General features: G+C 38.2%; 1 protein-coding gene across 2 annotated transcripts in view; it reads right to left on the bottom strand.

Moving 5' to 3' along the window:
• Nucleotides 1-1,955: 1,955 nt before the first annotated feature.
• LOC139758844 (uncharacterized) overlaps nucleotides 1,956-13,741 on the bottom strand; it is a 56,511-nt gene continuing 44,725 nt past the window's right edge. For both annotated transcript variants that reach the window (XM_071680699.1, XM_071680700.1), the window contains exon 2: nucleotides 1,956-6,118. In XM_071680699.1, coding sequence (XP_071536800.1) covers nucleotides 2,451-4,697 — 2,247 coding nt within the window. In that variant the 5' untranslated portion in view covers nucleotides 4,698-6,118 and the 3' untranslated portion in view covers nucleotides 1,956-2,450. The remainder of the gene's footprint in view (nucleotides 6,119-13,741) is intronic.

Here is a 13,741-nt window from a genome sequence, read left to right as displayed (position 1 = left end):
GTATATAATCATGGGAATCAGTGAATACCATTATGTTTCCTTAAGGTCTAAGATGCCCTCCTCATACACCTTATGTTCAAGGTCAGTAACCTCTCATACTGTTGTAAAAAAATTGGGAAATATTTAATTTTGCCAGTTGTATTTCTCACATAGGCTTTTCACTATTCATAAAGTGTAGGCTTATGAAGTCCATCAGTATCATCCATAGGCTGAGAGACGGTCCTTCTTAGGTAGCAGGCCCAGAATGCTGCTATAACCATAACCATGTGATCACATAATAGGGGAGACAAACTAAATGCTAACACTGGGGTTAATGTTTTTGCTTAAAGTATCCTGGGGTATCATAATGAGTATGCAGCACCCTGAATGCAAGGTTTAGCTCCCTGCAAGAACATCCTCCCTCCACAACAAAATAATTGGTGTATAAGCCTTTGAAAATTTGGTCTGTCACCCAGCCTTCTGTAAAACAGTCCAGTGACAGGCAGCATATTTTTGCTTTGTTTCTTATTGTCTGTGGTTTGAGGGAAAGGTACACCTAAAGTGGGCTTCAACTTAAAATCTTTTGCATTCTCATACAGTAGGACAATCAGCTTGTCTTCTGTTGCCTTACACCCCAATGCAACTTTCTCTTCCTTACAGATGAGTATCACAAAATGACATCCCCTTTCAAAACAACCTTCTCTCATCTGTACTAAAAACTTGTTTAGACTTCTTTAAGCTCATTAGGAAACTTGGCAGGAGCTGTATGACCAGCACTTACCAATTTTCCAGTTGCTTTAAGATTTTGCAAGTTTTGCCAGAAGAGGAACTTATCAATCTAGTCTTATGGCTGTAGAGGACATTTCAGGGCCACTTTCCCACTGAATTACCCCTGACTCATCTTCCGGTCCTCCTCATTCTTCTAAGCCTCATCTTTTCTAACACTAAATCCTTACTTTTATAGCTACCTTGACAGAAAGAGAATAACTAGTATAACCAAATACCTCATTTTGTCCGAGCTCTTATGTAGGATATAACTGGTAATATGTTTGACCAAATGCAGAGGGCCCCTCACCAGCTTCTGCACACTTCAAAATTTCCAATTTCATTTGCAGTGTTACTGTAGTCCTCTTCCATTTCATAAATGTAACAGGAAGAGGAACAGATGAGCTAGAAGGAAGCACAGAAGCCATATCAAAAACAGCTGATACCTTCGACAAAGCACAAAATACAAGCACTGGCACATATCAACATGGTGCAGCAGCAAATAATGCATGACTGAGGGAAGGCATGCAGGTAGAAAGCATGGTTCTGTCTCAGTCTCACAATGCACCACATATGGCAATTGTGTCACAGTATGCACAGTTACACTGACCACATAAAAATGAGCTTTCCAAACAAATATGATGTTTGGAAAGAACAAAGTCTTTGCACAGAAGCAAAAATTACATATGTCATCCCTAAAAGTAACAAGGACTTCTAGTATAGTTTCCTTTCATCATTAAATTTATATGTGCCATAATTTTCTAAAACTGTCTGAACATACCCAGCAATGTTTTGAAGGGAGATGAGGTCTCATCACCAGAGAAATTTGTAAGAGATAATTTCAATTCTATTACTAGAACATTCACTGGTAAACAGGAGAAACAAAATTAAAAAAACTGGCTTGCCAAATTCTAAATCTGAAGTATAAGCATCATTCTCAATGGTGATGTAATCATGTGACAAAACTGACAACTATTTATCTATAAACTCTCAAAATATTCCTGTGGATAGTGGAGAATGAATTCTGCCCACAAATCTCCTGCATGTTATGGAAGGTGACTAAGAAGGACAGGAGTAGCGAAGGATGAAATCCTTCCTTCCTCTTTTACTTTCCAAATAAAGGAACAGAGGAAAGAGCCAAATGAGGATATTTTTTCAGTTATCTGTTTTCAATGCTACCTTACTTACATAGGAAACAGTAAACAAGTATGAAAGATAGAAAAAACTCAAAGTTTATTTGCATTACTTACAAGTCATACATAATATTTGTGTTGATCAGTACACTTACAAAGCTCACGTAACCTACACTACTTAACCCTGGCTCTTCTAACTATAGTTTTACAATAATACTTATCATACGAGTAAAGCAAGCAGTGCTGCACATGAATTGAGAATTATACTACCATCAATAACATCCCAGATGTTGGAATTGCATTCCACTAAATAAGTCCTATATAAAGTATATATGCTACCTTTTACATTAATCTATGATACCAATTTACACAGGGAATTATTAGAATGGACAAATATTTTCCCATGAACATATTACATAAAAGATTTTCTAGATGAATCTGCAGTCAGGTCAGGTAAGTCGCTAATTCAGTTTGATGAATCAAAGAGTGGCTGAGTTTCATTGAAGTCACTATATAAATAATAAGTAATGAAAGGAAGAGTTTTCTTTAGAAAAGAAAATAATTTCCTAACGCTCAGAACTCGTCTACAACAACGTCACATTCAGCCACCTCAGTCTTTATGGGTGAAACAGGGGCAATTCTGGATGGTTGAGAAAAATGGTCTGTCTTACATATGACTGATTCTGCATAAGTAACATCCTGCCTCACTTGCTCAGGGCTAAAAGACTTCTCATCCACCAAGAGAGTCATCAAATTGTTTTCATATGTTTGCTTGCAGGATATCATCTCATCATGCTTATGTTTACTGTAGAGGGAAATGTGGCATGTCTGATCAGCTTTGTAATGGAAATCCTGATTAGACTGGACATTTGTAGAGAGCTCTTCTCCTTTGTGATTTTTCATGTGTTGCACTAAATTACCCCTCCGAGAGAAGGACTTAGGGCACTGAGAGCATTCATATGGCTTCTCTCCAGTATGAACAGTCCTATGCTGTGCTAAATGACTCCTCTGGGAGAAGGTCTTTTGGCACAGTGAACATGTATACACCCTCTCTCTTGTATGAACAGTCGTGTGCTGCACAAGATGACTCTTTTGAGAGAAGGTCTTTTGGCACTGTAAACATTCATATGGCTTCTCTCCTGTATGAATAGTCATGTGCTTCACTAAAGTACTCTTCAGACTGAAGGTCTTTTGACACTGTGAACATTCATATGGCTTCTCCCCTGTATGAACAATCATGTGCTTCACTAAATTACTCTTCTGTGAGAAGGCCTTTAAGCACTGTAAACACTCAAATGGCCTCTTTCCTGTATGAATAGTCATGTGCTTCACTAAAACACTCTTCTTAAAAAAGGACTTTTGGCAATGTGAGCATTTATAGAGTCTTTCTCCGGTATGAGTATTCATGTGCTGCACTAAAGTACTCTTAATACTGAATCTCTTTTGACACTGTGAACATTCGTATGGCTTCTCTCCTGTATGAATACTCATGTGCTTCATTAAATTACCCTTCTGAGAGAAGGCTTTTAAGCACTGTAAACACTCATATGGTTTCTCTCCTGTATGAACACTCATATGCTGCACTAAATAACTCCTCAGAGAGAAGGACTTTTGGCAATGAGAACATTTATATGGCTTTTTTCCAGTATGAATAGTCATGTGCTGCATTAGAGTAATCTTCAGACTGAAGGTTTTCTGACACTGCGGACATTCATATGGCCTTTCACCTGTATGAACAATCATGTGCTTCACTAAATAACTCTTCTGGGAGAAGGATTTTAGGCACTGCAAACATTTATAAGGCTTTTCTCCTGTATGAATATTCATGTGCTTCACTAAACCACTCCTCTGAGAGAAAAACTTTCGGCACTGTAAACATTCATATGGCTTTTCGCCTGTATGAGTAGTCAAGTGCCGCACTAAATGACTCTTCTCCCTGAAAGTCTTGAGGCACTCTGAACATTCATGTGCCTTTTCTCCTGTATGAATAGTTAAGTGCCGCACTAAACCACCCCTTTGAGAAAAGGATTTTTGGCACTGTGGACATTCATATGGCTTCTCCCCTGTATGAACAGCCATGTGTTTCACTAAAACACTCTTCTGAGAGAAGGACTTCAGGCATTTTGAGCATTTATATGGCTTCACTCCTGTATGAGAAGTCATGTGCTGCACTAAATGACTCCTCCTCCTGAAGGTCTTTTGACATTGTGAACATTTATATGGCTTCTCTTTGGTATGAGTAGTCATGTGTTGCACTAAATTACTTTCCTGAGTGAAGGCCTTCTGACATTGTGAACATTTGTATGGCTTTTCTCCTGTATGAATTGTCAAATGCTGCACTAAAGTACTCTTCTGATTGAAGGTCTTTTGACAATATGAGCATTCATATGGCTTTCCTGTATGAACAGTCATATGCTGCACTAAATTACCCTTCTTACTGAAGGTCTTTGGACAATGTGAACATTCATATGGCTTCTCTCCACTATGAATGGTCATATGCTGCATCAAAGTACTCCTCTGACTGAAGGTTTTCAGACAACTTGAACATTCATGCAGCTTCTCTCCTGCATGAACAGCCATATGCTGCGCTAAATCATTACCGTCAAAGAAGGATTGCTGGCACTGTGAACATTCATGTTGTTTCTCATTTATGCAAACTGTTGTGCAACCTTCAGAGTTATGATGTTTGTTGCAGCTTTCCTGATACTGTGAAAACTTAAAAGAATTCTCACCTGTGTGTTTGAGCATATGGCTTTTCATGTCACAATCCTCAAAAAATGTTACATTGTACTGTGAACATGCAACTTGCTTGCTCTCCATAATGAAATCTTCTAAGCTATGAGTATTGTAACCAAAAGTGCAGCCCTTGATAACCTTAGATATTCAGTGAGTGGGGTGAAATGAATGATTCCAGTTGGTGTAGCAAGTGCTGATGAGAGATGGGCTAACCTATGTTACCCTACATCACACAGGGTCAACAACAGGAACTACCACAACCCATTCCTTGTGGAGAGTCGAGTGATAATTCATAACATAACTGACGACTGGTCACCCTGTGACAAACAAATACATCAAGATCAATTGTTCAAAATCCGTCCTTGTTTGAAAATCTGTTGGCTTCTGCTTTTTGAATAAGGTTGTGAGAAGTCAAGTCCTCCCATCCTCTTTCTGATTTATATGAGGTAAAGTCCTCCCATCCTCTTTCTGAATGAAAAACTACACCCTACATCACTGTACAACCTGCTTGCAATGGCAATTCTCATGGCTTACAATCTACTTTCAAACCAATTCATTCTACATTCCCACAAGAACTAGTTACAGTTCGGTAGACTGTGTGCATGCACTTTCTGGAAGACTGTCAACTTTTTTTTACATCAAATCTGTTGCTTATCCCTAGTCTCAACCACTGATGACAAGAGCTAATTTATACCTTTAAGGTTAATGCCAATAAACATTCTTTACAAATACAGCACTTTATATTCACCATCTAAAGATGATATCAAGTACCTACACTTCAGATTCTCCATGCATAATATGCTACTTCAAAGTTCATGTCAAAACTTTTAACAGAAAATTAACCTGGTACCAGTAGCAATTCTTGAATAACATGCACTTGTTAACTGGGATAATCTGACTTTGCCACAAAGTGAGATGACCTGAGAAAATATACAAAATGCTATAAATATCTTAGTATCATGAACTGAAAGGTTTGATTATATATATATATATATATAAATACATATATATGAATATATATATATATACATATACATATATATACAAAATGTATATATATATATATATGTATATATATATGATTAACAATGATCCATGTCACAGAAAAATGAGGCTAATGGTAACAATTTTGATAACTACTACACTGTTTCATGGTACTAAACATTAACTATGGTCCTCATTTACAGGGAAATCTTTTCCTCACAGTCTTTGATGTTTCTTTTTATGTTACTGTCACTATTGCTGTTATTAATAAAGTTCCTATTGCCTCTACTGTTACTGTTGCATTAATGTACACTCTTACTCTCACTGATCTTCTTGAGGTACTTCTTTTGTTACTGATATTCTCAAAATAATATTCTTTTACTAATGTTCCTTAACTTTCTCTGTGGTTCACTATATATCAATTGCATGATGCTGTATGGCTCCTCGTGCTGCTACTTGTTAGCAGTTTTTCTGTAAGGAAAGCTCGAAGATACACATATTCTTGTGCTCAACACAGAAAGCTGCCAATAATAGGAGAATAAACATTAGCATTAGATGTTAAAGGTGATGTTAAAGGTAAGAAAGATGGGACCTTAAGCATACGCACTGAATGATGAAAGAATTAAAGATGAGACCCTTAAACATTAACATTGAATGCTGAAGGTAATGAAGACGAGACCCTTTGTATAAAGTGCTAAAAACGAACAAAGAAAAGATTTTTACATGGGATTTTACATTATACCATGAAGAGGTCATTAACATAAAGTGCTGATCAGGTAGAAAGCCCACATCTTTAACTTACACAATCAACATCACATAGAGGAGAAATCATGAACAAAAGGCACTTTCAGTACATAAACATGAGATCTCTAACACCAGACCATGATGATATATGAAGATAGAAATTCATAGATTAAAATCTGACAATGAATACCCTACAGATCCTTCAGTTTAAGTGTCAATATTACAAAGATATCAAAACCAATGCTTTTTTCTTTCATACTTGTTTGCCAATTCCTTTATTTGTGAGGTACTGCCAAGATTTGACAAAGAAAAGGCCTCATTTGCTCACTTCCATTCTCTGGCTGTTATGTGTAATGCACCAAAACCATAGGCCCCTATCCAGGATTAGGCCACAGAGACCTTAACATGGTTTCCCCTGGCTGCTTCATATGCCCTAATTTTCTGTCCACTGACAGCACATTGTTCCCTGTCTAATACATTGCTCCAATTTGCTTTATCCCATGCATGCCTTTCATATTTCTGCATATTTAGGCCCTGAGCACTTATCTTTTTCACTCCATCCTTTGATCTCCAATTTAGTCTACCCCTTCTTGTACCCTCCATTTCTGAAGAAATATATCCTCTTTGTCAACCTCTTCTCACTTATTCTTTCAATATGTCCAAGCAATTTCAACACACCCTCTTCAGCTGTCTCAAACATACTCTTTTTATTACTACAACTCTCTCTTATCCTATCATTATTTTCTTGATCAACCCTCTTCACCTCACATGTTGTCCTCAAACATTTAATTTCCAAAAAATTCAACCTCTTCCATACATTCTCACTGATAGCCTATGCCTTGCATCCACACAATATCACTAGGACTACTATTCCTTTGAACATATCCATTTTCCCCTTAACCAGATAGTGTAAAACCCCTTTCAAAACACTTGTAAATGCTTCCAAAACTTTTGCACCTGCGCCCACACTCTGAATTACCTCTACTTCCATGGTTCTATTTGCTGTCATGTCCACTCCCAGGTATCTAAGATGTAAAGTTTCTCCAACTTTTCTCCATTGAATCACACCCCAAGTAACTTGTCTCTTTGCAAAGCTAAACTTCATAACCTTGCTTTTATTCACATTTGCTCTCAACTTTCTCCTTTCAAACATTGCCAAACAGACATCAATCTCTGCAGTTTCCCATTCATATCTGCCACCAATGCTGTACCATCAGCAAACAACAAATGACTCACTTCCCAAGCCCCCTCACCCCCTACAGACTGTTTACCCTCTCCTCTTTTCAAGACCCCTGCATTACCTCTCTAACTAGTCCATCCATAAGCAAACTGAATAGCCATGGTGACATCAAACAAACCGCTACTGCAGACTCACCTTCAACTGGAACCATTCACTCTCCTCTATAACTACTCAAATGCATGCCTTATTGTCTTAGCAAAACTCCTCACTGCCTGCAATAGCTTTCCTCTCACAACATATATCCATAACACCTTCCACAAAGCATCTTTATCAACCCTATCCTATGCTTTTTCTGAGATCCATATATGCCACATACATATTCTCTTTCTCCATGTATTTTTCACAGCATTCTCTATGGCAAACATCCAAACCACACATTCTCTTCCATTCCTGAAACCACACTGCTCCTCCCCAGTATGATGCTCTGTGCATTAGACAGAGTTTGTCGGGTGGAAGTGTCTGTGCAAAAAACATTGAATATCTCATCACCTTCAAAACCTGTGCTTGGTTTCTGCCTCATCTGGGTTGGACTAGTTACACTGTAACATTTATTATTGCTAAATCTCTAAAATGTCAAGTGGTTATTAAGAAATAGAAGAAAAAAAATATTTCACCCAAACAGGGGGCAATGCCACTGGGATAAAGTTTTCCTATTTCTGCGTTTCAAAGTACAGTGAGAGAAAAAGAAAAAGAAATCCTGTAGACTGATATTACATCATTTCCGTGTTCTTAGTAAAATGTTAATCAAAGTGAAAAAAGAATATCCTTTGGCAACACTACCACAGATGAGCCATAAACTTCATGCCAATGGTGCACAAGACCAAGATTATGGTATCTAAAATAGGTATTTTTTAAATAATCGTAAATGAGAAGCTGTCAGGAAAACAGGTATGATGAATAAATCGTTCTGAATAACCATAAGGGAAGAAGTGTAAAATGAACACACACACAGATAGAGAAAAATTCAGAGCAAGCAAACTCCACATAGGTCACAGGACTAAGGAGTAATGGCTCACAGGGCTTGGATGTGTCAGAACAAAACCGATGATAGTGAAGGAGCAGAAGAAAGAGAGATAGTTGCTTCATTGTAGAAGTGGAAGTTCAGCTATGGAGGAGGGAAGAATATAAAATGTGTTAGTGGAATGTTGATGCTAATGGAAGGAAGCAAAGACACAGTAGATGAAAATTTTAGAAGAAAGTTATGAGAAAAGTTTAGGGAAAATAAGAAATGGTACTGGAAGGAGGTGAAATAGGAAAGAGGTGGAAGTAAGAGTGGAAATGTTAATGTGAGAAGTAAGGAAAGGGTTGCTTGCTGAATCAAAAGGAAAAAGTGAAAGGAAGATGGAAAAAGTATTTTGAAGAGCTGATGAATTCAGAGGTGGTGAGGCAGCTGTGTTTACATGCATTGGTATATAGAATGGAAGAAAGAGGATACAAGTGCAAGAGTCTATGGTAAGAGGGAATGTAAAGAGGGAAACAATGAAGATAAAGGTAGGACAGACACCTGAACTGGATGGAATTATGGCTAAAAGTGAGAAAGAGTGAATGCATTTGATGAGTAATTTAACATGGAAACAGAAAGGGTGATAAAGATGTTTGTAGCAATTATAGGGGAATAAGTCTGTTAAGCATAACAGGAAAAAGTATGCGAGTGTCGACTGACAGGGTGATCGAAGTGACAAGGCAGAATATGTTCGGAGCAAGGGGATTTTACGAAGGGTCAGGGATATATGGATCAGAATTTTGTGATGAAAATGATTGTGGAAAAGTAACGAGCAAAAGGTCAGAAGTATATGCAGCTTTTATGAATATGTAGAAATTGCATGACAGAGTCAGGTGGAATGCTTTATGGCATGTGTTAAGGATATACGGGGTAAGGGGACAACTAATGGATAGTATGGAAGCCTTCTGTAGAGTAGCAAATACATGAGTAAGAGTGGCTTGAGAGTTGAGAAAAAGTTTTGGTATACATGTGGGTGTGAAGCAGGGCTCTGTGATATCACTATGGCTTTTTAAACATACATATAGATGGATTGAGAAGTGAGGTGAAGTGGTTAAAGCAAACCTAAGGAAAGCGGGTGCAAAGATGGAGTGCGACAGTGAGACATGATGGCTAGTGACAAGCCTGTTTGTGAGTTGAGTGGAGTTGTGGAAGGTTGTAAGTGTATTTTACAATGTATGTAAGCACAGAAGACTGAAAGTAAATGCAAGTTAAAGTAAAGTAATGGTATTAAAGGAAACCGAGTGAAAGTATTGATTTTGTGAAACACTATAGCATGAAAAACAAGTGTACTATACTGTGTTACAGATATGGGGTGGGGGGGAGGAGAGAAAGACTGAAAGAGGAGAGAGAATTTAAGTATTTAGGAGCTATCTTGGGTAAGTTTCATGATATGGAAGGAGAGATAAGAGAGGGAGCAATACAAAGTAGAAGAGTCATTGGGTCCCTTAATCACATAATAAAGGGCAGGCATATGTAGGAAGTAAGGAAAGGATTAAGGTACAGCACAGTCCTCCCAATCCTGTTCTATGCAACTGAAGCATGAGCAAGGAATGAGTCATATGGGACAAGAATCTAGGTTGTGGAAATGAACTATCTGAGAGGAGCACATTGTATGACTAGATAGAATGGCGAAAGAAATGAATGGGTGTATGAGAGATGTGGTATGACAGGGAATACAAAGGGAATAAGCTGTAGAGTGGTAGAGTGGATGAATAACACTGAGATGATTTGAGCATGTGGAAAGAATGTAAGATGAAAAGTTTACAAGAAGAGTGTATGATAGTACAATCAAAGGAGTTGATGTGAGAGGAAGACCACCCAGGACATGGGGAAACAGAATGGAAAAGTATTGGGGAAAGAATGTGTGAATGGTGTATATGAGGGACGCAAGAAAGGATGGATAAATGGAGACTCTTTTGCTGCAGCTACCCATTTGATAGGAGTTCCTGGAGGGAAAAGGTATCAGAGATGCTGATAGAGGGAAAATAAAGAAAGGGATATAGAGATACCAAACGGAAGACTAGAAGGAATTTATATAAATATAAATTGTTGCTGAAGAGGAGAAAGATAATTTGAAATTTAATGAACAGAAGAAAATAATACATACATATGTATTTACTGAGGTGTACCAGAGAGCATGAACATTATATAATAGGAAAAATAATAAAAATAAGATGAAAAAAACTGAAAATTGCTTTCAATGTGAGAACACCCTAAACAGCCAAAAAGGAATTGCTTGCTCATCTTATAAGAAAACCCGTCACATCAGTTGTGCAAACATAAGCTGTAACACAATAAAAAATGTCAGGACTACCTTAAAGGCTGACAGTATGTACTGGCTAAGTACTGCAGACAAAAATCTTACTGCATCTGGAAATATTAAACAGGAAACTGAGGCAGATATGGAAAAGTTTTGAAAGGCACAACACTTTCATTGTAAGCTCAAATGAAAAATCAGATATGGGAAATGCTTTAAAAGAAAGTGTTTTTCTATGCCTAGTGGACCTGGACACAGCTATAGGGGATGAGTCCACTGTGGATGTACGTTGAAAGAAGAGATCAGAGAAATCAGCCTGGCATGAGCACAGAAAGAAACAGACACTGATTGAAGAATGAAAGGAGGGGGAGAAAGTGAAAGCCACGAAATGGCAAGCACAGATATGATTGTAGAATAAAAAAGGGACAATGACTCAGGTGCTGAAGGAGAGAAAATGAAGCTGGGTAACTTCTAGCAAAGATATGGATGTAGAAAGGGATACTGATGCTGACTCACATATGGAAGGAATGGTTAGGAAGAAAGTGAAAGCCAGGAAACTCTCATGCCACAGCACAGACAAGGAGAGAGTGAGACACAATAAATGTACAAAACAAATCTAAGGGATGGGCAAAGACTGCAGACCAGGATTTTTCCTTCCTGCAAGCAAGCACTGATACAGTCCATCCCTAATACCGAAAATCACCCTAACTCCTCTAACTATCGTTCTGTTATTTTGACATCTGCTATTTCTAGAGTCCTTGAATTCCTCCTTAACTCCCATATCCTAGGCCATCTTGAATCTCACAGCCTTGTTACCCATCACTAGTATGGCTTCTGCAACACAAGATCCACTGGTGATATTCTTTCCTATTTTACTAAGGACAGGTCATCATCCCTGAAAAACTTTAGGGAATCCTTTGAAATTGTCCTTGATATATACAAACCTTTTGACGGGGTGTAGCATTAGGATCTCATCTCTAAGCTCCCCTCTTAAGGCTTCCCTCCCTCACTTTGCTCCATCATATCTAGCTTCCTCTCTGGCCAGTCTATCTCCATGGTTGTTGATGGATCAACCTCTCCATCAACTTTGATGTCCCTCAGGGTTCTGTCCTGTTTCCTTCACTTTTTCTCCATTTCATCAACAATTTCCTTTTTTCTATAAAAACACAAATGCATTCATATGATGACAATTTACCACTGTATTCTTCCACATCCTTCAAAACTGCTCCTCCTCTCACTTGATGTGCACCTCATCTCAAAATAACTTCCCCAATAAATGCAGACTTTGACAGGATGTCTCAGTGGGGTGAAAGAAATCTGGTTGAGATTAATGACTCCAAGACCTGATTTCTGCCCATCTCTTAATCGAAAATTTCCCATAACTCTTCTCTCTCCTTTGACAAAACTGAAGTTCCACTTCTTGACTCAATGAACATGCTTGGTATCATCATAACATCCATATCATCTCTGAAACATAACGTTTTGGAAATAGCTAAGTCTGCTACTAAGAAATTGGAATTCCTCTTTAGATGTAGAAATTTCTTTTCTTCCAAACAGTTGTTCTGTTTATAAAAAGAACTGAGCCATTCTTGTATGAAGTACTGCTCTGACATCTGGAGCAGTTCTAGCTCTGCCCCCAATTTGACAGAGTTGAGTCAAAAGTGATCCAACTTATCAACTCTCCCAGGGTAACTCAAAACTTAACCTACTTGCCTTATGCCACAATGTTGGTTCACTTTTCCTCTTTTATATAAGTATTACTCTGGCTTTTGCTTTTGAGAGCTGCCTGTTTGTGTGCCCTCACCATTAGCAAGACCATGCAATACTCTGCAAGCTGCTGCATCACATAATTGTTTCTTTCCTAACACCACAAAGCTTTGGAACTCTATCCTCTCATGTCCTTGTAACTATGATGTGGCACTCTTTAAAGACATGCTCTCCACTTCATCCAAAGTTTGTAAAAGTTTTACCTTGCCTCTTCTTTTTCCTTTTCATTAACTTTTCTAAATTTCAATTAAGGCCCGACCTTCAAGTGCCGTTTTGTCCAAAGAGGGGTCTGCAACAAATAGATTGTCAAAAAAAATACAAAGAAAAGTTGCATGTATGGCAAGATTAGCTTGTTGTACAGATGAACATGTAGATTTGAACAGCCTAGAAATTGTTTGGACTGACTTAAGAAAGGTAAATGCCAGTACAGAAATGGACTGGTGATTGGGAATACCAGGTTTAAAAAGAAAGATATACATAAGTATACGTATGTAAGTAGGAGAGATGCCCAGACAACGTTACTGGATTACAAGTTAATTGATAGGCGCGTGAAAGAGAGACTTTTGGATGTTAAGGTGCTGAGAGGTGCAACTGGAGGGATATCTGATCATTATCTTGTGGAGGCGAAGGTGAAGATTTGTAGAGGTTTTCAGAAAAGAAGAGAGAATGTTGGGGTGAAGAGAGTGGTGAGAGTAAGTGAGCTTGGGAAAGAGACTTGTGCGAGGAAGTACCAGGAGAGATTGAGTGTAGAATGGAAAAAGGTGAGAGCAAAAGACATAAGGGGAGTGGGGGAGGAATCGGATGTATTTAGGTAAGCAATGATGGCTTGCACAAAAGATGCTTGTGGCTTGAGAAACGTGGGAGGTGGGCAGATTAGAAAGGGTAGTGAGTGGTGGGATGAAGAAGTAAGATTATTAGTGAAAGAGAAGAGAGAGGCATTTGGACAATTTTTGCAGGGAAATAATGCAAATGACTGGGAGATGTATAAAAGTAAGAGGCAGGAGGTAAAGAGAAAGGTACAAGAGGTTAAAAAGAGGGCAAATGAGAGTTGGGGTGAGAAAGCATCATTAAATCTTAGGGAGAATAAAAAGGTGTCTTGTAAGGAGGTAAATAAAGTGCGTAAGACAAGAAAA

The sequence above is a fragment of the Panulirus ornatus genome, chromosome 31 (genome assembly GCF_036320965.1).
Source record: "Panulirus ornatus isolate Po-2019 chromosome 31, ASM3632096v1, whole genome shotgun sequence".
NCBI lineage: Eukaryota > Metazoa > Arthropoda > Malacostraca > Decapoda > Palinuridae > Panulirus > Panulirus ornatus.
This window is presented reverse-complemented; position numbering and strand designations above follow the sequence as displayed.